The 24,420-nt window shown below is 41.0% G+C and overlaps 1 protein-coding gene across 3 annotated transcripts in view; it reads left to right on the top strand.

Moving 5' to 3' along the window:
* Positions 1–22,684: 22,684 nt before the first annotated feature.
* The window catches only part of SLC25A13 (solute carrier family 25 member 13), a 184,283-nt gene continuing 182,547 nt past the window's right edge, over positions 22,685–24,420 (top strand). For 2 of the 3 annotated variants that reach the window (XM_047844745.1, XM_047844756.1), the window contains exon 1: positions 22,686–22,883. In XM_047844745.1, coding sequence (XP_047700701.1) covers positions 22,869–22,883 — 15 coding nt within the window. In that variant the 5' untranslated portion in view covers positions 22,686–22,868. Of the gene's footprint in view, positions 22,884–24,420 lie in introns of all 3 variants that reach the window. The other variant, XM_047844735.1, reaches the window with a different exon arrangement.

Below are 24,420 nucleotides of genomic sequence, written 5' to 3'. Positions count from 1 at the left end.
GAGAAATCTCATCTCATAAGATGAGCTTCAGACTGAGCCCATTGCCTGTCCCTCTGAGTGACAGAATTACTAATAACACTGTTGAAATTAGGCAGTAACACCAGAGACCAGAAACCAGTATTCATTGTGATGTGTTCTTAGCAATCTACTACGTGCCAGGTACTTGGGAAGTGTTGGGATGGAGAGAGCTATAAATGTAGCTCCTGACACCTGGGACATCTCAATCCAATCACATAGAGTAACAAGGTAATACTTACTGTAAAGTTGTTTTTTGAGCAATTAAGATGCAAATAGAAAGCAATGTTCTTTACAAGAAAGACATGGTGGCATCGCGGTGAAGAATTGTGGCTTTAGACTCAAGGCATTTAGTTGAAAATCTTGACTGTTACTTCTTTCCCCCAGGATGACCTGGAGTAGTTAATTAACTTCTTCAGCCTTACCTCCTTGTCAGTAAAATGGAGACAGTGAGATTTATGCCACAGATTATTGTGATAATTAAATTAAAGGAGAGCATCTATACAAAAGCCTTTAGTGTAATGGCTGGCACAAAATAATAGTTCAATAAATGACAACTTAAAAGTACAATTAATTTGTCAATATCCAGAAGCAATATTTACAAAAGTAGATGATTTCCTAACGTTTCCTCACCAGGAACCTCCAGAACTGAGTTATTTTACTTTGAAGAACTTTGCTTACCATATGTTCCCACTTCTTTCCCCATTCCCAAATCCATAGTTTCTGCTCAATGCTGAAATGAATTGCCCAATCAGATTTGTCAGCTAGGATTTCCCTATGCCTACTTTCTTTTAAGGGATGGACCCCAGCCAGAAAAAGGATTTTATTCTCCAAATAAAAACACAAATGTGGGTTATGGGCCACCATAAGAAAGCAGAAATCTATAAGGACACCAAGATTCTTCCTTTAGGGTCAGGATGGATGAGGTACATTTGTTAGGGAAATTGTGTGTGTGTGTGTGTGTGTGTGTGTGTGTGTTTATACCATAAAATCCCTCATTGTTCATTTTGTGCTGGACCATTCTCAATATGACTTTCATTGTTTTCTTTCCAACACCTCACTGCCAAGCTGATTGGAAAGGCAACTGATTCTACCTTTCAAAGGTTAAATTGTAAAGTTAAACACATATGCCAGATTTTCTCTTTAACACATAAAAACGCTTTGTCTTATTTATTTTCCATCTAACTCAACACACAAAAATACTCAATCTTACATTCTGAATTTTCACCAGCTAATGCAAGAAATAATTCAGAATAATCAACAGACAAACAGACAAGTGAAATAGAATGGAGACCCCAAAAGTAAACCCAAGTATATATGGTCCACTAATATTTAACAAGGGAGCCAAGAATACTCAATGGAGAAGAGATAGCCTTTTTAATAAATGGTGCTGAGAAGATTGGATATTCACAAGTAAAAGAATGAAACTGGATCCCTATCTTTCATCATACACAAAAATTAACTCGAAAGACTTAAATGTAAGACCCGAAACTATGAAGTTTCTAGAAGAAAATGCAAGAATAAAATCCCCTTGACATGGCTATTGGTAATCTTTTGGAAGTCACCCCTAAAGCACAGGCAACAAGATCCAAAATAAGCAAGTGGGATTACAACAAACTAAAAAATTTCTATAGCAAGAGAAACCATCAACAAAGTGAAAAGACAACCTACCAAATGGGAAAAAATATTTTCAAAGCACAAATATGATAAGGGCTTCATATCCAAAATATATAACATACTCCTACAACTCAAAAGCAAAACAAAACAAAACAAAAAATAGAAATAATCCAATTAAAAATGGACAAAGGACCTGAATTGACATTTTTCCGAAGAAGATACATGAAAGGCCAACAGGTCCATGAAAAGATGCTCAAGATCACTACTCATTAGGGAAATGCAAATTAAAACCACAGTGAGATATTACCTCATACCTGTTACAATGGTCACCATCAAAAAGACAAGAGATAATAAATGCTGGTGGGGATTAAAGACAAAGAAACCCTTGTGCACTTCAATGGGATTATAAATTCGTGTAGCCATTATGGTAAACAGAATGGAGGTTCCTCAACAAATTGAAAATAGATCTTCCTTATGATCCAGAAATTCTAATTCTGGGGATATATACAAAGGAAAAGAAAACACTAACTTGAACAGATATCTGCACTCCTATGTTCATTGCAGCATTATTTATAATAGCCAAGACATGGAAACAACTTGTGTCCATTGATAGATGAATGGGTAAAGAAGTTGTGATATACATATACAACGGAACATTATTCAGCCATAAAAATTGAGGAAATTCTACCATTTGTAACAACATGGATGGACCTTGAATGTATTATGCTAAGTGAAATAAGTCAGAGAAGGACAAATACTGTATGATCTCACTTACATGTGGAACCTAAAACAAAACAAAACAAAATCAAAAGAAACCCACACCCAACTCAGAAAAAGAGACCAGATTTGTAGTTACCAGAGGTGGGGGGTAGGGGAGGAGGAATTGGAGGAAGGTAGTCAAAATGTACAAACTTCCAGTTATAGGACAGATTAGTACTGGCAATATAATGCACAATGTGATGGCTGTAGTTAACACTACTGTATGGTACACAAGAAAGTTGTTGAGAGTGTAGACCCCAAGAATAGTCATCACAAGAAGCTAATTTTTTTGTGATGAGTATTCTTAGGATCTATTCTCTTATCAACTTTTCTATATAATGCAGCAATCTATGTGTGATGTTGTTAACTTTTTTCTTTTCATATTGTATCTGTATAAGGTGATGGATGTTAATTAAACCTATCATGGCAATGAGTTTACAATATATTTAAATGTAATTCTCATGCTGTACAACTTAAATTTGTAAAGTTACATATGTCAATTACTTCCCAGTCAAGTCCCTTGATTTTTTTTTTTTACTTTTCTTTTTTTTTTTTTAAGTTTTTATTTTAATTCCAGTTAGTTAACATTGATTAGGTCTTAAATGGCGTAATTACAATGTGGAAGCAGATGTGTCTCCTTTCCTTTGTTTCCCAAATATAAAAAAAAAAATCAAGTAACAGTCCCAGTGCTAAAGCCAGAGCTGTGGAATGAGGGTTATCACCTGTAATCTCCTCATATGCGGGCGTCTTTCAGAAAATCCAACCTTCCCACTGAGTGAAGGATCTCGTCAAATATGGCACCTTTCCTCCATTTATTATGGCAGCTACCCAGGAATCTATGATAGGGTCATTTTCCTTTTGGAGAGGTGGGAAATTTGAGGAGAGTAGTCTATGGAGTCATGCTTGGACGCATATACCCCTGGAAGAGTGCTTGTAATTTATGATGGGCAGTGGCTGGGAGCTGCTGTTAATCAGAGCACAGTCTCCCCTAGAGAACACAGTGACTATTGAGTCTGCCTTTCTGGCTTGCCTGCTGAGACCCATGTGGAACCTCAGCAGGCACAGTACGTGGTATGTAATTCCTGGGCTCTCAGAAGGCAACAGAAGCCAACTTCAAACCATTGCAAAAGAATTCAGGCTGTTTAACAGTGGGGATCTTCCAATCAAGGCACATGAATGAATGTCAGCCTCCCCCATTCAGAAATATAAAACATGGCATATATTTTGCCAAGTGTGTAAGTGTGTGTAAAGACTGGAATCTTTCCCTAGCTCAGCGTACTGAAATCAGTTCAATTCGTCAAAACTACTTATTGAATTCCTTCTTTATGTATAGCTCTGCATACCACATTGATCTGTGGTAAACAGAAATGAGTGATGAAGTCAGAAAGAAAGCAAAGTCATGTTTGTAGAGTCCATTCTAGGTATCTGCTTTAATTGTTTCTTAACTGTTTCTCACAACACCCCTGAGAGGCTGTGCAGTTTAGATGAATGGTCCAGCCTTGTGTAAAGGAAAGTCAAAATACTGCAACTTATGTAAGATAGAAATTTCTTTTTTTTTTTCCTCATCTAACAGTCCAGAAGTGGGTGCTCCAGGCACTCTCCATCTTATGCTCAGCCATCTCTAGGGTGTTATTCCCATCCACATAATCCAAGATGGCTCTGCACCTCATCTACATTCCCTCCCGTTACACCTATCACTTCTGCTCACAGTCTGTTTCTTAAAGCTTACCCTCATGGCCAAATCTACCAGGGAAACATAGGCCTTCCTAGAGGCAATCACATGCCAGTCTACAAAGCAGAAATTCATTTACATGAGAGATAAGGAAGAAACAGATCTTGTAGAACTTAGATCATTATAATGATTTCCATTTCACAGGTATGCTGAGATGCATACAGGTTAACTAACCTTCCCAAGATTCGCGGGCTTCACTATATTATACTGCCTCTCTGTAATGTCATACACTAGTTGCTTTAGCCTTGTGGCTAAGCTGTTTCTGTCAGAATAGAGTCCTGGATGCCAGAATTATGCATTTCTGAAGTTCTGCATCCTTTATGTAAAGGGAAATGAGACTGTGATGAAAACTATTTAAGGTAGAGAATTTTTTAAAGGATTTGGGGATTAATTGTTTTATGGGAAATTGGGAAGAAAGGTTTTTTTTTAATGTCTATTCATTTTTGAGAGAGAGAAAGAGAGAGAGAGAGAGAGAGAGAGAGAGAGAGATTGTGAGCGGGGGAAGGGCAGGGAGAGAGAGGGGAACAGAGGATCCGAAGTGGGCTCCATGCTAACAGCAGACAACCACTCAGGTGCCCCTAAGGTAGAGAATTTAAGACATTCCAAAGCTCTCATTTAGCAAAGGAAAGTCAGATTTTGAGTAAAGGGCAAGAAGTCACACAAACTAAGCAGCTAGGGTAGCAAGGTAGGAAATAGGAAAGACTTATCTAGGAGAAGTCAAGGCAGAATCCTCCCTCTCTCTGGCTTTATACCCTCCTGACAGTGGTAACCGTCACAACTGTTCGTCTGTCATTGTAACATGAAAGTAGCCATATATTAGAGAATACAAAACAAATGAACATGGCTATGTTCCAACAAAATATTATTTATGGACACTGAAATTTGGCTTTCATGTGTGAAATAGTTTTCATGTGCCACTAAGTATTATTCATCTTTTGATGATTTTCAACCCTTTCAAAATGTAAAAATCATTATAAACTTCTAAGGTATTTGAAAACAGTTAATGGTTACATCCATACCATGGACTACTACTCAACAATAAAGGAAATAAACTTTTGATACATATGACAACTTGCATGGGCCTCAAGGGTGTTAAGCTGAGTGAAAAAGTCACTCTCAAAGGTCACATCCTTTATGATTACATTAAATAACATTCTCAAAAAACACAAAATTACATAGATGGAGAACACATTAGTAGCTAGGGATGAGGATGTTTGGAGATAGCCGTATGGTTGTGACTACAAAGAGGTGGCATGAAGGAGATCTTTGTGATAATGGAATAGTTCTGTGTCTTGATGAGGTGGTTTCTACATGAATCTACACATGTGATAAAGTGGCAGAGACATACACACACATGCACATACGTTGTGCCAATATGGATTTCTTGCTTTGACATTGTATTATAATTATGTAAAATGTAACCACTAGGGGAAACTGGGTGAAGACTACATGGCATCTTTCTGTACTGTCTTTGAAATTTCATGAAAATCAATAATTATCTCAAAATTTAAAATTAAGGGGCACCTAGGTGGCTCAGTCAGTTAGTGTACAACTCTTGATTTCAGCTCAGGTCATGATCCCAGGGTCATAAGACCCAGCTCTGCCTTGGGCTCCCCACTGAGCATGGAGCCTGCTTAATATTCTCTCTCTCTCTCTCTCTCTCTCTCTCTCTCTCTCCCTCTCCCTCTCTCCCTCTCTCCCTCCCTCCCTCTGCCCCTCCCCTGCTCATGCAGGTACACATGCTGGTGTGTGCTCTCTCTCTCTCTCAAATAAATTAAAAAATAATAAGAAATAAAATGGACAAGGGACATAAGTAACTTGCAAAGAAATACAAATGGCCAATAAGGATATTTTAAAAATAACTAAGTCCAGTAATTAAAAATTGATGGCAACAAGCATTTTGCTACAGTATCAAAAACATACGATTAATATTATCAAATGCTGGCAATGTTATGGAGAAATGGATAGTGTCATACATTGTTGGTAGGACAGTAAATTGGTGAATAAAATTTGGAAGATAAGTTGGTGGTTTCTGTGAAAATCTTAAAATAGGCATGTCTTTGGTCCACTAATTATACATCTCAAAATTAGTTCTATGGATATACTTATACGAGACCACAAAGATGAGTATAAGAATGTTCACTGTAGTTTAGTTGGGTTTTTTATCTTTTTATTTATATAGAATAAAATTATCTCACTTAAAATAAACAAGTCAATGATCTTTAGCCAGTTTATAGTCACACATTACTAAAATCCAATTTTTAACCATTTCCATCACCCCCAAAAGATACCTCCTATTCATTTGCAGTCACCCCCTGTTTCCATCCCTAGCCTTTGGCAACTACTAATGTATTTTGTCTCTATATATTTGTCTTTCCTGGATATTTTATACAAGCGATGCATTTTAGTTTTAATTGAGACATATTCAATATTCAACAACATAAAATTTCTTTCACTAATGCTCTGGTACCTATGGACGAGTAACTATGGACATAATTTAAAATCCTGCTTAAATTTAGCTTAAAAGCATCAAGCATACAGCTTCAATAGGAAGGAGATTGAAGGATATTAAATATTTGTAAATTTGCATGTATACGGTCTTCCTTCAGAATTTGATAAGCAAAATCTGTTGAACTTTGTCACTGAGTAATGCCATGAAACTTTTATATGGTTCCCCTTCCATAGGGAATACAAAATTGATCTGTGTATTTTCAAAGTGGGAGGCATTGATACTTTGACAGAGTTCTATTACAGTGACAGTATTCTTATTATGCCTAGTGTCTAATGTACACCTAATTGTATTATACCCAGAGAGCTGTTATGCACTGATTACCAACTGCTGTTTATAATCTTTTGAATGCATTTTTCTGATGCTGAAAAAATTCATGGGAAAAGTCACAAGAGGGAGAAAATGGAAGAGAAAGTGATCCATAAACAATGGGGCTTCATATAGCTCCATGTGGCTACATCAAGCCTCATGATGTCTCAGAGTCTCTGACAAGTTCTAGGAGCATAATAAAATTCTAGGCTTAACAGCAATAAAGCAAATGGTAGCTTCTGATTTAATATGTACATGGGTGTCAGGGTTATGGTAACACTTGATATCATGAGTCCTTTGAGAAGTAGGCCCAGTGGCAACTGCTGAGCCTACTACACCCCAACTATAAATCATCAGTCATCCTAATCAATCAGAGATCAATTTTCCTGTAGGGAAACCGCTTATTTAAATGTTCAGGGCTATTTTCTATGTTTGTTATGATCCAATTACATTTTCAAATATTTGAGAGGTTCAGTAGAGAGAGAAAATAAAAGGATTTGGTTTCTTTGAGCAGCGTAGGTGCTATTGATACCTGCAAATTGAGCCATCGTGACAAGAAAGCAGGAAGCATTGGGTTGTTCCCAATTGGGACCAGATACTGAAAGTCTGCTATGTCCTTTCCATGTGGCAATGATTTGGGAGGAAAAGTGAGAGAGTAGTGACAATAGTAACATCTTCCCCGTGGTGGAATGAACAACATTGGAAAAGAGAGTGGGAGAAGAGTTTGAGAAACTGAAATGAGTGCAGCTTGACTAAAGGAGAAGTTGCAGGGAGGAAAGTGGCAAAAGATGAGGCTGAAGTTGTATACAGGAGCCAGCAAGCAACATTATGTTCTTGGGAATTTCAGGACAACAGGGAGCTATTGAAAGATTCTGAATAAAGGAGTGGTCTGATGAGGTTTCGTTGCAGGATGAAGAACAGTGTGGAGGAGAATAAAGTGGGGCAGGGAGATCATTTAAGAGATTTTCAGAATTCCTCAGGAGAGATGATCCTGCTTACATTACCATAGTGGTGGTGGTATAGAGAAGGGGTATTTACATGGTAGAATCTACAGTACTTGAATCTACAGTGATTGAAGCGATGTGGAGTGTGAGAGAAAGAGTGGAGTCAAGAGTTCCCCCCACCCACAATTGTAGTTTGGGCAACAAGATGGCTGATGGTGCCATTTGTTGAAATAGAGGTCAAAATGAGGAGGGGCTGTTTGAGATAGTGTCCAATTTGGACATATTAAAAAAGTACTTATGACCACAAGATAAATACATACATAATTAGTATGAGTCAGAAGCTCAGGAAGAGAGATAAGGAAAGAGATAAATATTTGAGAGTGAGACATTGAAGCTATACAGATAGATGAGATGGGGCAAGACTATGGAGAAACTGGGACCCAAAGAAGGTAAAAATATCACAAAGATAGTATTGTTGGAGCTGGGATCACCATCCTTGTATAATGGCCTTGCCTAAGGACCAGAAGAGAAAGTAATCCAGCATGGTAGTTGAGAGCCTCAATTCAGGAAAAAGAGAGTAATTTGAATCCCAACTTGGTCACATATAAATCAGTGATATTAGGCAAGTGACCCAGTCTCTTTATGCCTTCCTTTCTTAAGGTGTGGTCAGATAATAATAATAGGAGCTTCAAGAGTATTGGAGACTGAATGCAAAAGCATATCTAAAGCATCTAGTTCAAGGTATGACATATAATTGGGTATCAATAAATGGTAGTTCTTACTATCATATTCAATAAATGGAATGAAAAGTTCCTTTGAAGATCTTTACCTATAGATTATGTTGAATGATACTGTCTTTAATATTTTAGTTTAAATTTTGCCAACTTTTCCCTTTAATTCTCATTTAAAATTCTTAATTGTAATTGACACAAAATTGTCACTTTTTCTTTAAATGGTAGTTGTGATATTGGGGATTGGTTGGCCAAAGACCAAATTTTATGTGCTAGAGATGACAATTTACAGTCTATTTTGAATAGGTCTGCCTAAGGTGGAGAAAGACACAAGAACCACTCACAGTGTCACACTTATTTCCATTAGGGGTATTGGTATTACATATAAAAACAGTAAATTTCTCTATAAATAATAGAGTACCATACGTGGAAGGGAAAGTGCCTACAGCATAGGCAGTACTGCTTAATCTATTTTGGGGAAGAAAGAGCCCATACAAAAAGAACATGATAAATATGCTAAATTTATACAATATGTGCTCAGTGATAAATATTCTAAGCATGTACTTCAATAATTCTCTCATCAGCACAGCCTTGTTACCCCCACCATCAGCAGATACTGATAATTAATCAACTGAAATGAATCTTTACAGAATAAACAAATCTGTTATACATGAATGATGATTATGTCTCTTTCAGTTGTGAAGGCTTTTCATAACTTATTCATGCCAGCGTTATGAAGACTTTTCCCTCAGGGAACAAATCTTTTTGGTGAGGCCTCCTTTTAGACTATTACTGGTGATCAGTGGCATTTCAGCCATATTCAGTGGATGTAGGTAATTGTAAGGAGCATGTGGGTGTTATTCCATCCCGTTCTCTGGGAGGGAGAGGGTAAGCCCCTTAATCTGTTTCCTAAGCACTTGCAGTCTTGCTGGCAGAGCTGGGATGGCTTGCTGTGACTGCACTTGTGGAAGTGGACATGATAGCTTTGTATCTAGATCTGGATAAATATCTATACAGGCTGCTTTACAGCTTATTCATACACACATTAACTTATGTGGACAAGGAATATGGAAAGAAAATACAGTATGCCAGACAAAAACAGGGCTTGGGTTGGTTCTGATGGAAATAAAAACAGTCTCATGAATAAGGTGTCCAGATACATTCCAACCAGTTCCTAATACCATCTTCATGCTCCTATTAAAGATAATTCTTGGGGTGCCTGGGTGGCTCAGTCTGTTAAGCATCTGACTCTTGATTTCAGCCCAGGCCATGATCTCGTGACCCATGAGATGGAGCCCCATGTTAGGCTCTGTGCTGACATCACAGAGCCTGCTTGGGATTCTCTCTCTTCCTCTCTCTCTCTGACCTTGCCCTGCTCTCTCTCTCTCTCTCTCTCTCTCTCACTCTCTTCCCCTCCAAAATAAATAAATAAACTTAAAAAAATTTATTCTATACAGGTCTCTTGCATGTTTGCACATCTAATTAGTAGAGGCTCTATGGCCTTTGCTCCAAATTATGTAAGGACATTTGTATAAGAAACAGCCTTGGAAACTCCTGGACACAGAACAGCATGCTTACTGTCTCTTATAAAAGATTTAGGTTTCCTAACTCAGGGTTCCTCCCCTATAATGCAAATAACTGCATGTACAAGTATCATCTGGCCCTCTTTGTGCTGTCCTGTGGGAACTAAGGCTTAGGGAAACCAAAACTGATACCCTGGCTATCGCTATTACTGTGAACAATAAACTGTCCTTTATCTTTGACCCCGGAGTCTCATGTCTTTTGCCGGCATCCATGGAAACTTGTTAGCTTGCAAGTAGACTAAAATCTCAGAGCCCTTTACAGTTTTTGACACTGGATTTCAGCATGTCTGATATTTAATATGAGTTATTTTCAGTTTTAGTGTACCTTAAAAGTTTGTCTGTGTTTCTAATTCTTCTAAAGTAAATGTGGGATAGAGAGAATTGATTTGTAGTCATTACAGAGGGAAGATATTTCTGAAAGTGGAAAGCTAAATGGTCAAAGCATGTTCTAAATCATCACAGTATAGAAAAATTATAAAATGCTTTTCTGTATTTTAAGAATGAAAATTAAAAGAATGAAAGAATGAAAAATTAAAATGTTTTTCTAAAGAGTCAGACATAAAATTTCAAAATAGGAAGAAAACTTAAAAATGAGTTGATTCAACTGACTCCCTCTATTAAAAAAAAATAAGGCATATGAGGACACTCATTGACCTCCTTTGCATTCTCCATAATGGCTTTTGTAAATAAATATTCTAAGCATGTGCTTCAATAATTCTCTCATCAGCACAGCCTTGTTACCCCCACCATCAGCAGTGGGGGTTAGACAATTAGAACAAATATGTAGAAAGGTATTTATCATATTTTACCAATGATAGAGAAAAATGACAAATGACTTAAAACTCCCAACCATTAGAGAATGGTTGAAGTGTTGACAAATTCTTGTGATGTAATATCAGGTAACATTTATAATTATGTTTTTCGAGTGTTTTAATTAGTGACACGATATAATTTTTATGACATATTGTTAAGTGAGACAGTAGGATATACAAACTGTGTAATCCCAATAATATGACACATCATTATAACACACACTCATGCATACAAAGAAAAGAACTGGAAGAAAATTACTTTAAAATATTCAAGTAGTTATAACTGGATTGGGGAAGTATGGATGATTTTATTTTTCTTCTTTGTTGTTTTCTGTGTTGTTAAAACTTCCTATATAGAATCAGAATTTTAAAATAAATGATCCTTTATGAAACAAACTCAGTCTATGTTTAGTCCACCACCAGGCTTATTTTAGCCTTTCTCCTTCCCATTTATAACTCTCTTTGCCAGTGTGCAAGTGTTGGGTGTGGTGCAGTTTTGAGGGCTGGGTGGGGTAATAGAATTGTATTTCATTTCTCAGCCTTCTGCTTCATCCAGTTCATCTTATCCTATCTTCACGTGAAGTCACATATCCTGAAAGTCCCTCAACTTTTTACCTCTGGGATTCCAACCCCATGCCCTGGCATTGCCAACCTTTTCTTAGCTTGCTGCCTGATGGTGCGCTTGAGTACAGACTGGGGACACGTTAGGCAGAATGTCTCCTTGACCCACTCCCATCTCCTCCATCAGTGTTCCCTTTGCTGTACCAACTCTTCCACCCTCTCCCTCTCTCTACCTGCCCCTTCCCCATGCATGCCTGCATGCACACACACACACACACACACACACACACACACACACAACTAGCTCTAGATCAGCACTATTCAATAGCAACATTATGTGAAACCCTCAGTAATTTAATATTTTCTATTAGCTACATTAAAAGAAACACATAAAATATATTTTAAGAATACATTTTATTTAACCCAACATGTCTAAACTATTGCTATTTCGACACATCATAAATTTAAAAGTTATTTAGGGAGACATTTTATATCTGCTTTTCTATACTAAAATCTTTGCAGTGCAACAGGCATTTTATATTTTCAGCACATCTCAGTTCACACTAGCCCCATGTCAAGTGCTCAGTAGCCACATGCAGCTTGTGTTACAGCATTGGGCAGCAAAATTCTGGAGGGATCTTTCCCCCAACAACTTCTGTTCCATGTCCCATTATCCTGGGCCTTCCAAACGTGTAAATGGCTCTTTGGCTGGCTCTACTGGGACAGCTGTCTACATTAACCAGGGGCTTTGGAGGAAATACCTGTAACAGTTTGTGACAGGAGATCATGTACCTTTGGTGGTTCTGCCTTATGAAGTAGGCAGTCACCTATCCAATCTATGAATCTTGCCAGAGTGTGTGACTAGATCAATAGAGATCTGTTCCCTTATTAAAGGACAGAGGCCATCACTGTCCTTGATACATCCCATCCCATCCCACTCTCACTAAAGTATGGTTCCTATTCCACCTATGTCTGAGGTTGGCAGACTGGCTTTCTGTTTAAATGAATCAGGAGAAGAAAGGTGATCGAGCATCTTCAAAATTAAGCACATTCACTTCATCGGTAAAAATACTGAGTCCTGGAGGGGGAGAAGTGATTTGCACACAGTGATAAAGCCACTTAGTGGCAGACTTGGTTTGGAACTAAAATCCAGGTCCCCTCTTGGTCCATCACATGAAGTCTCAAGTTATTTACTTTTGGTGATGTTGATCAAGTTATTGAATCAGGTCATTTACCAGGAGAAAGGTCCACGATCTACCCCAGAATTAGAGCCCATTAGTCTGATCTCTGTCTAGCTCCAATCTTTTTGTCCCAAGTAACTTTTCACACCAAAGCCTAGAAAACGGACAAGCAAACAAACACAAGCGATTAACTCACTGTCACAAAGTGCTAAAAAGACCAGAAACGGGATGCAGACATAGAGGGTAACAGGAGTTCCTTCTTTGGAAAGGAGGTCAGAGAAGGCACCCCTGAGGACCTGAGGATGAAGAAGAGGATAAGGGAGTGAGACTGTGGTGTTCCCAGCAGGCCAAACGGTCAGTGCAGAGGCCCTGGGCCGGGAAAGCTCTGCCCGTAGAGGAACTGGAGGCAGTCAGGAAGTAAGGCGTGAGACAGCCTGAGAGGCAGGAGGAGCCACATTACGTGGAGTCTCATGGTGAAAAGCTAGACATTTCAGTAAGAGTTTGAATTCTCCTGCCCCTTTTGGTATCTGGTGAGTTTCTTCTTAATTTTAGCTGTTGATATTTAAAGATCTTGGCTGCATTACGACCTTAAGAGAATGAGCTCCACCACCTACAAGAGTCCTTGGAGGGTGAATGCGCTGGCCTCTCTTTCCAGCAGCAGATCCCTAATGGACTCAGGCAGTGACAGCAGGAGGTAAGATAAAGCACTGTAGAGGCTGTGGCCCTGAGGCTGGAATTGTGATTGTATCCAACTGACAAACAAGTTCGGACATGGACCATCTGGTCCAACATCCTTAAATTGGGAACCTAGGGCTAACGTTAATAGGTTGTTCATAAATACTCAAGTGCTCTCCTGTTCTCCGCCTCATTGCTGTTTCAATTTTCAGCTTCCAAAGTAGATTTTCCAATCCTTCTAAATGGAATGAAAGATTCTGGGACAGTGAGCCTAGGAAGAAACAGTCTTCATCCGCGTAGCAGAATACTGGAAGCAGTAATGCTAGAATAGAATCAGAGAACATCAGAACAGCAAGGAGTCAAGGAGGACAGCTGCTCTGACCCTTTCATTCTAGTGTGACTATTATTTATAACATATTTTTACATGCCAGATGATTTATACATTCAGTTCAATAGCATAGCAACCTTGCAAAATGGGTATTTTTAAAAATTTCATTTACAGATCAGGAGACTGAGGCTCAGAGAGGTTTACTACTGACCAAAGGTTGCACAGCCAAAAGTGACAGAGCTGGGTCTCAAATAAAGGTCTGATTTTTAACTCACCATGCTATCTGAAGCTAGTTAAACAAATAGACAGATGAGAATATAATAATAAGAGCTAGTGGTAGAATCTACATGACCCAACTAGTTCTCATTTTTTCTACATCTTGATTAGCTATAAAGAAGAGTGCAAAAGAGATAAATAATACCTGAATAGAGTTCATTGCTGTTGTTTTGGTGGTGGTGTTTGCATTTTATAAAAATATAGGTCTCCTTAAACCAGTTTTGGTAAGATTGTTTTACTGAGTATTTTCTTCTTCTTTTTTAAATGTTTTATGTTTATTTATTTTTGAGAGAGAGAGAGTAAGCAGCGGAGGGGGAGAGAGGGAGGGAGCGACAGAATCTGAAGCAGGCTCCAGGCTCTGAGCTGTCAGCACAGAGCCTAACACAGGGCTGAAACCCCTGAACTGTGAGATCATGATCTGACCTGAAGTCAGATGCCCAACTGACTGAGCCACCCAGGTGCCCCCCAAGTATCTATTTTCTTAAAGAATTATAGAGCTCTTGATGAAGAGTTTTAGGAATTATTGCCAAAGAAATGGCTACACTAAAAGAAATGTTCCATACTACAAATGGCCAGGGATGGAGAGCTCCCTGTGCATATTACTGGCTTCTGCTCCTTTCTGCTGATCTGACGCTGGCCTGCTGAAGCACTTGACTGTTCTGATACACCCCTCCTGAGTGCACTGAGGGCCCAGGGTAGCCTAAGCGTGATTTGCCACTGCTTTGAGTAGCCTGCTGGACTCAGGGGATCTCAGCCAGATTCATAAGCACAGACTTGGACCTGGTGAAAGATTTGGGGTATTCTGGTTCCAGGCCATAGAAACAGAGCTCAGTCTCTTCAAAGACTTGACATAAGTCCTGTGAGTAATTACTGGGATCTTATGGAACTATGGTTAAACATATTAAATATTCTACTCTAAGAACTATGACTTCTCTAAGATTTGCTACACCAATGATACCATCTTCAGAACCAGGTGTGTTAGGCAGAATAATGGCTTCCCAAAGATGTTCATGTCCTGATCCCCAGAACCTCTGAAATATGTTACATTACATTATATGGCAAAAGAGAATTGAGGTCCGAATTGGAATTAAAGTTGCTAATCAGTGTGAGCTGAATTGTATACTCCTCAAAATTTATATATAGAAATCCTAACTCCCAGTACCTAAGAAATGTACCTGTATTTGGATATAGGGTATTTAATTAAAATGAGATCCTTAGGATGGGCCTTAATCCAATATGGCTGGTATCTTTATAAGAAGGAAAGATTAGGACACAGGTATGTACACAGGGAAGACCATGTGAAGACACAGGCAGAAGACAGTTGTCCGTTAACCAAAGGGAGAGATTTACTAACCCTGCTGAAGAAACTAAGTTTGCTGACACATTGTTCACAGACTTTTAACCCCCAGAATTATGAGAAAATAAGTTTCTATTGTGTAAGTTACCCAGTCTGTGGCACTTTGTTATGGTAAGCCCTAGCAAACTAACACACTGATCGATTGACCTTAATATTGGAAGGTTATCCTGGATTATGTGGGTAAGCCTGATGCAATCACAAGGGTCCTTAAATACAGAAGAGCAAGGCAGAAGAAGCGATCAGATTGATGTGGTATGAGAAGAACTGGACCCACTGTTGCTGGCATTGAAGATGGAGAAGGAGGACCATGAGCCAAGGAGTGTAGGTAACCTCTAGAAGCTGAACGAGCAAGGAATAAATGGATTCTCTCCTACAGCCTCCAGACAGGGAGTAACACAGCCCTGCCAATATCTTGATTTGACCCATTTGGAACTTCTAAAGTGTAAGATAATAAATTTATGTTGTTTGCAACACTAAATCTGTGGTAACTTGTTCCAATTGCAGTAGGAAGTCAATACACAAGGGTTCTGAGCATGGTCTGTACAACACAGCAGGTTACAAGGCATGACCCTTACTTCAGCATGGTTTGGACATCTGTTGCACTCATACCATTAGATGCTCTTCAAAATATTCCTACTATTTCCTATTTACCCACTTCTTTTGTTAGTGTTGTATAAGATATTAGTGAACGGTGCTGGAATAAGGTACTGGGACAAGCAAATGGTCTGGTCTAACACCTTCACATAGGAAATTTCGAACATGCTTTGAAATTGTGGATGAAGCCAGGTCACCATGGTGTCCTTAATTTAAACTTCTACTCATTGGCCCTTGTCGGGTGATCTTCCTCAATCCTTAGAGGTATTGATGCTCTAGGTGTAGGACTTCATGTTTTCGAAGCATACGTTAAACGGATTTTTACTGAGTGCCTTGTACATACCAGATAGTGTTGCAGACACTGGGCATGCGGCAATGAGCCAACAAAGATACAATCTCTGCTTTCATTCCAGTGGGGGGAGGGAGACAACAAATACCTAAATAAATGTATGCCAGGTGATGCTAAGGGATAGAATGGAAACCTAAGCAGGAGGTGAATGAAGTGGGGGCAAGAGATTTCTCTGATATGACATTCGACGAAGACCTGAATGGTAGATCTGTGAATTCTCTGAGGGTCAAGACTGTGTCTTCTTCACCTTTGTTTCTGTGCGCAGACCACGCTGGCAGGGGCTGTAATGATCAACGCTCACCCCATGGAAGTATAATGTATATAGTCCCATGAATACTGGTCAGCATCAGCTATCTACTCCATTTCACTCAAGAGTCCTTTATGCTCTTGAGATACACAGCAATCACATAACTCAGAACTTTTTGGGGTACTGTGTGCCATCTGTTGTCCCAATATCTTATTTAGATACTCTCACCAGTCAACACTGTACCCTGGGGACTTGAAACTAATTTAAATTCATCCGCAAATTTGTAGCTGCCGTAGAAGACTTCAGAGGTTTCCTATGCCTCCTGCCAAGTGTATAACTTCAGTGCTTGGGAATCTAATCATTTATGCCTGAATTGCAGTATTTGGCCCTTGACCATTAGGATGAATTCTGTGTAAAGTTAGTAATTGTGATTCCTTTTCCCCAGCAGAAGGCTGGTTGCTGTTATGGCCCCTATTTCCATTTTTGGGTAACTTTTGATACTCGCATCTTGCATTTGGTGAAACTGAAGGTCTACCCACGAGGGCAAGTGTTCACATGCTTGTGTATACCTGTTCTGCTCCCAGAAAGTAGCTGTTCAAGGCCTTGCTTCCAGAGCATATCTCAAAGCTTTGGGGATTTGTTTTAAATCACACTTTTCTCAAGATGTCTTGTTTCTTTATCCTGACTACTTCCTCCCTCCCCTTCTTTCCTTTTTAACTAAAAAAAATGTTGACATAGCTTTCTCTGTTGGATTTACTAAGAAGCTAGGTCATATTCATTTCTGACCTATCTTTAGCCCACTCTCGGGGAAGGCTCATCATGCTTGATCTGACATGTGGCAGGATTCCAAAAACAAAGGACTGCCACAGAAGGTCCTGGAGCCTGTGCAAAGTCAGAACTTGGGAGCTCTTCATTTAGTTATGTCATGGTGCTCCTTTTGCTCTGTCACACATGTCCTTTACCAGCCTGGCATTACCTTTGCAAAACGCAATCCATACAAAGGATCATACTGCAGTTTGTAGTACATGGTCAAATTTCCGGTAGATGATGTGTTTTGCTGGAGTACCCTTTCCAGCATGCTGTAATCTGGTGGTGGTAGTGGCCACAAGAGTGGCCTCTTGTTTGCTTGTTTGTTTTTCAGGGAGCTGAGGAAAAGAGCATGGTCAAAGGGCACCAACAAAGTGTGGCTGCCCTGGGAAAGGTGAAAGCTCAGAGCAGGACACACTGTTCACTCTTCTGAATTCCTGGGGCTTGAGCTCATGCTCAGGCTGTGTGCCTTCAGAGCCCATGAGCGTCCCTCATGATTTGGACTGGCTTTCCTGGCCGGCCAGGTTGGTGTCTGGTGCTTCAAGACTGATGGCTTTGGGACCTGTATTGGTTTCTTTGTTGCAACAAAGTACTGCACACAGGGCAGCTTCAAACAACAGAAATTTATTGTCTCATAGTTCTGGAGGCCACAAGTCCTCAGGGGAGGTGATTATCAATCAAGTAGAGCTGTGCTCCCTGTGAGACTCTAGGTAAAATCCTGTCTTTCTTCTTCTTGGTTCCTGGTGCTGACTGTTGATTGTTGGCATTCCTTGGCTTATAGCCCCATAACACTAATCTTTGTGGTTTTTTTTTGTTTGTTTGTTTTGTTTTTTACCATCTGGCCTTCTCCCTGTGTGTCTCTGTGGCTTCTTTTTTTTTTTTTTTAACGTTTATTTTTGAGACAGAGAGAGACAGAGAGAGACAGAGCATGAAGGGGGGAGGGTCAGAGAGAGAGGGAGACACAGAATCTGAAACAGGCTCCAGGCTCTGAGTAGTCAGCACAGAGCCCGACGCGGGGCTCGAACTGACGGACCTCAAGATCATGACCTGAGCCGAAGTCAGTCGCTTAACCGACTGAGCCACCCAGGCGCCCCTCTGTGGCTTCTTATAAGAACACCAGTCATAGTGGATTAAGGGCCCACCCTACTCTGGTATGACCTCATCTTAACTGATTACATCTTCAATTTCCAAATGAGGCACATTCTGAGGTAAAAGGGATTTGGACTTTGGGGGGACACAACTGAACTTCCAACCCATAATTTTTGGTCAAAATTTAGTGTCAGCTACTTTTAAATTGTAGGAAAGAGGATAGTCTGGGGGCAGAAAGAAGGGGTGAGTATGAGACATGTCGCTTACCAGAGTGCTCCTCAGCCTGTCAGGACATGATGAGTGGTAGGAGGCAAAGTGGCAGGTGCCCAGGCGACTTTATCTTCCTGGATAATGTTTCACATCATGTTAATGTTTAAACGTTATGTGGAAATCAAGGAGCATCTTTCCCATTTCAGGGCTTGTGACGGTTAAACTTCTTTAAAATTTCATATTTTGGATAATTCCAGAATGAAGGAAGAAGCTTAATAACTGAGTCTGACTCAGTTGAAGCACACTTTGTTCCATATGTGGATATACCTGCACCCACAGTGTGGTAGGCTTGGTAGGTGGACTAATGGCTCCCCACCCCCAAAAAGATGTCCACATCCTAAACTCTAGAGCCTATGAATGTTACCTTATATGGTGGAGACTTTGCAGATATGATTAAAGATCTAAAGATGGAGAGATTATTCTGGATATCTGGGTTGGCTCTAAATGTCACAGTAAGTGTCCTTATAAGGGGGAAGCAGAGGAGATCTCAGACAGAAGATACCATGTGAGGGAAGCAGAGTCAGAGACAGAAGATACTATATATGTTAGCTTTGAAGATCAGGAAAGGGGTCGTGAGCCCCTGGAAAAGGTAGAAAACAGATTCTGCCCTAAATCTTCTGGAGAGAGCACAGCCTTACTGACACATTGATTTTAGCCCCTTACAGCTCATTTTGAAATTCTGGCCTCCAGAATTGTAAGAGAATACATTTATGTAATTGTAAGAGAATACAAGTATGTGGTGGCTTTGTTACAGCAGCCATAGGAAACTTATACACAGAGTATGATTCCTTCTATTTAAATTTAAAAATGCAACTCTCGGGGCGCCTGGGTGGCGCAGTCGGTTAAGCGTCCGACTTCAGCCAGGTCACGATCTCGCAGTCCGTGAGTTCGAGCCCCGCGTCGGGCTCTGGGCTGATGGCTCAGAGCCTGGAGCCTGTTTCCGATTCTGTGTCTCCCTCTCTCTCTGCCCCTCCCCCGTTCATGCTCTGTCTATCTCTGTCCCAAAAATAAATAAACGTTGAAAAAAAAAATTAAAAAAAAAAATGCAACTCTCTCTGAAAACTTACCATGATGAGCACTGAGTAATGTATAGATTTGTTGAATCACTATATTGTACACCTGAAACTAATATAATGCTATATGTTAACATACTGGAATTAAAATAAAAAATTTAATAAAATTAAAAAAAATAGATCTCTCTCTTTCTCTCTGCATAAACACATAGAGATATCAAGACTTGAAGAAAATACAGTAAAATGTTACCAGTGACTAACTCTGGGGGTAGGATTATAAGTGATTTTTTTTGGTCATTACTATGATTTCTTAAATTCTTTGAGACTTCTAGAGAAAATCAAACAGATTCTTGATTCTTTTTCTTTTTCTTTAAAAGTTAAGGAACTATTACTCAGTCTTAAAAAGTCTTAAAACTCTGGCCCATGCTGCCAGATGGATGAAAACTTGCAGACATTATGCTCATTGAAATAAGCCGGTCACAAAAAGACAAATACTGTGTGATTCCACTTTTATGAGGAACCTAGAGTAGTCAAATTTATAGAGACAGAATGGTGGTTGCCGGGGGCTGTGGGGGAGGGGGCCTGGGAGTGGTTGTTTAATATAAAGCAAAGAGTTTTAGTTTTGCAAGATGGAAAGAGTTCTGGAGATTGACTGCACAACAATGTGAGTGTGCTTAACATGACTGAACCATACGCTTGATATTGGTTAAGACAGATTTAAACCACACGTAAATTTTTTAAAGTTCATCTACATTATAAGAGGAGAGCTTCAGTGATGCCCTTAAAAACAAACGTGCACTGAACGATGTGCTTTCTGTTACGTGAGGTTGCGTTTTCTCTGTAACTTTTAAATTCTTTTTTTTTTTTTTAATTTTTTTTTTTCTTCAACGTTTATTTATTTTTGGGACAGAGAGAGACAGAGCATGAATGGGGGAGGGGCAGAGAGAGAGGGAGACACAGAGTCAGAAACAGGCTCCAGGCTCTGAGCTATCAGCCCAGAGCCCGATGCGGGGCTCGAACTCACGGACCGCTCACGGACCGCTCACGGACCGCGAGATTGTGACCTGGCTGAAGTCGGACGCTTAACCGACTGCGCCACCCAGGCGCCCCTTTAAATTCTTTTACAGCAGCTGGAGCCACCTCTCCACATGAGCTTTAGGTTCATCCCCTGCCATTCTTTTCTCTGTCAAATCTCTTGTGTTTTGCTTTTGTCTTTATTCTTTCACTCTTTGCGTGGTTTTTCTCCTCCACCTATGAACATGTTCAAGTTTTGGGGGGCTTTGTTAGATCTCTTAAGGGTATGTTAATCAATTGCTCCTTTTTAAAATGCTTCTTTTTCTGGCTTTTACAACATAATTTGTATATTGTACATCCTTTTACAGACACACACTTGTATAACTGATCTTCTATTACTGATCTGTGGTGTCTCTCCAACATCCATACCAGGGATGTATGTGCAAGGCAGGGTGACTCCCTTTCTTTCTCTTATCCCCACATATAATTATTCAGCACCGGTGACTAATTTTATCTCCTCTGTATTCTTTTAGCCCTATCCCATCTCTGGTTTCAGGCCCTCAGCCTGTCCTGTCAGAATGTCCCAATAGTTCAGTCTTGCCTCATCTTCCACACTGCAAGCAGAGTGATCCATCTATATTGTAAACCTTCCCATGCTTCTTCCTGTCTAAAAGCCTTTTGGTCAAGGTGCCTACCCTTCAGCATGGCACCCAACACCCTCATGACATGGTCCCTAGCTGTCCATCCAGACTCTTCATCCACCAGTTAAACAGCTCATGTCACCTTTCATGATCAACGACTTTCATAACTTGCTGTGGTTCTCCAGCAATTTCTGGGCCTCCTGCCTCTCCTTATTTTCTCTGGCTGGGAAATCTTTGCCTTCCACTTCGTTGGCCCAAGACACAGCCACTTTCCTACATTCAGCTTAGGCACCATCTCCCCTAAGGGACTTCCAGAGTCCTCAATGTCCCTACAGTGTCCTGGGAACAGGTTGTTGCCTTAACAGGTTATTTACATAGAAGTTAACTATCTATGTGTCTGCCTCCTCACTAGCCCTTGAACTCTTTAAGGGCTGAGTCCATCTCAAGTCATTTAGGTGTTTCCAGCACCTAGCACACTGTAGCCCCTCAATCAGTGTTGATTAATTAACATAATTATGTAATAAACACTTTTGTTTAAAGGTTATATCCGTAATTAACAAAATATTTAAAACACTTTTCCCTGACCACTATTGCCTTAATTATAAATTTTGATGGCAGAGATAAATGAACGGAATCTTGATGAAGAAAGCTAAGATATCTGGAGGTTATACATTTAATTTTTCCATTATAATTTTGACCTATTTTAGTAGGGCCTATCTGGTCGGGGGCGGGGAGATCTTTTGACCTCTATGATCCTAATAGGCAGCGCTGAAATCAAATAGCCTCACAAATATATGTTCTGCATTATACATACCCATTTGGTAGTTAAGAGTTTACAGATTTGGCCTAAAAGTAGATTTGCTAGTGATACTACTTTCCTATCTTCCCACTGACTGGCCAGTGCTTTTGGATGCATTATAGCATAATACAGAGTGGAGTCCCTTCAAAAGGGAACCTACGAGGAAATCTGGCTGAACAGTGACCCAAGGGGACTTCCCACCCGGTGCGTGTCCCTCCTTGCGGGTCTCAAGGGCCCTGGAATAGCCCCTGGTATGGCGGAATCCGGCAGCTTCCCTCGCAAGGCCAACTACCCCTAGGAGGGCGGATCGCACCCCACCACTGCCCCACGGCCCTCGCCGCTGGACAGCGCAGCCGGGGTCACGTGCGTGAGGCCGGTCCACCGCCCCCGGACCCGAGCCCGCCCCGGCCTCAGGGCAGAGGCTGTAGGATCACGCGCGCCCGGGCTGCTTGGGCCGGGCGCAGCCAATGGGCTGGCGGCGCCCGTCTGACCCGCGCCGCCGGGAGGGCGTGGGGAGGCAGGCCGGGCGCGCACGCTGCCGGGCTGTATCGCCATCCCTGCTGCCGCCGGGACGGGAAGTGAGCCGCCTGGACCCACAGTGAGATCCAGCCGCCGAGAGGGTCCTGCAGCGCCCGGACCCGCACCCGGAACGAAGCATGGCGGCCGCCAAGGTAAGCGTAGGCCCGTTGCCCCGGGGAGCGTGCCGGCCGGCCGGGGCCCGAGGGCTCGGGCGTTCACGTGCCGCCTTGGTGCAACGGGGAAAGCAAATAGAGAGGGGCCCGGGGCAGCTGTTCCACCTTGCAGCAGCGGAGGAGGGAGGTGACCGCTTCTCCCGGGCAGCACATGTGGCCCATGCGGGGACGGAGGCCCGACCTTGCAGTAGAAACTTTGTCGGCTGAACCCTCCCACTTGGCCCGGGAGGGAAGTCGGTGCCGGGCTGGCGCTCGGCGGGCTGAGCCAAGGTCGGCTTAGAGAAGCCAGGTGCGCCCGGGGCGAAGGAGGGCCCGGGGTCATCAGGTCCCCTCGGCCACCTCAGAGCACACCTGCTTGTGACCCCGGTTGTTATTGACTCGGGCTTTTTCCCGGCGGCACCGCCCGGGCTGAAGCCGGATCCTATTAGGTTTCAAAGGCTCCGCCCTCCCGAGGGTGGGGAAGTCACCTTGACTTCCGTTTTAGAGACTGTTCGGAATAGTTGGCCTGCACGCGTGTGGGTAAAAATGGAGAGGGGCCCCGCCCCGCTCCCCCCTTCTCATCTTCCAGCCCCCTCTCCCCATCTGACAACACTTACATACCGGCCTCTGAGCATTTGAGAGGCTTCTTTTTAGAAATGACAAAACAGATTGTCCTGGGAGCCTGTAACTCTTGTGAAGTTTTACTTAAAAGGAATTCTGCGTAATGTGAATCATTCACTAACCCGGAGGAAAGGCAGCTCCGACAGCTTGACCTTTCCTCTTTTCACCATTTTTTGAAACCTGGACACCATTTCAGTCTCTTTGGACTCCATTTCAACTTTTCTGGCAGAATACCATACTTAGTCCCAATCACTTGAATCATTGGAATTTATTGCTTTTAATTTTAAGTTCACGAAGGCAGCCCTTTAATCAAGCCTATACAACTTCTTAGTTCATTTTAAGTGCAATGAACTTAAATATACCCAACATTTCAAACATTTGTCCTTAATCAAAACTCTGTGATAACCCTCAAGAGGAAAACATGGCCAACACATCATACTCCTATTTATTCAAGCAAACTAATCACATTTGCAATGGAAATTGTAAGCAGACAAATATATTTAAATGCTGTTCTATGACTTAAGTTTCTCCAGACTCCCCAAATCTGCAGGCTTCTTCATGTTTCTAGACTATGTGGCCTAAGTGGCCTTTTTCTTTTCTGTAATGACTCTTGAGTTCCATCCTCAGGAGTGTGTTCTTGGGTGTGTGCATGAGTGTATTTGTGTGTGTGTGTGAACATATTGGTATATATAACCATTTTTAGGTAGATTCTTTGAGGATCACTGGTATTTATTTTTGGTAACTACATTAACACTTTCAAACTCAATGGCTCTTGACCTTTTCTTTGCATTAAATTTGTATCCAGTCAAGATTTCAAGGCCTGATGTGAATTCATTCCTTCCAAGTGACTTCTTCCAGGAGACAGGTGAAAATAGATTCCCATGCTCTTATTATTTTTTATATCTGCATGTGAACT

The sequence above is a fragment of the Prionailurus viverrinus genome, chromosome A2, assembly GCF_022837055.1.
Source record: "Prionailurus viverrinus isolate Anna chromosome A2, UM_Priviv_1.0, whole genome shotgun sequence".
In the NCBI taxonomy this organism is placed as follows: Eukaryota; Metazoa; Chordata; class Mammalia; order Carnivora; family Felidae; genus Prionailurus; species Prionailurus viverrinus.
Note: the sequence above shows the minus strand (reverse complement) of the source record. Positions and strands in the feature narration are given on the sequence as shown.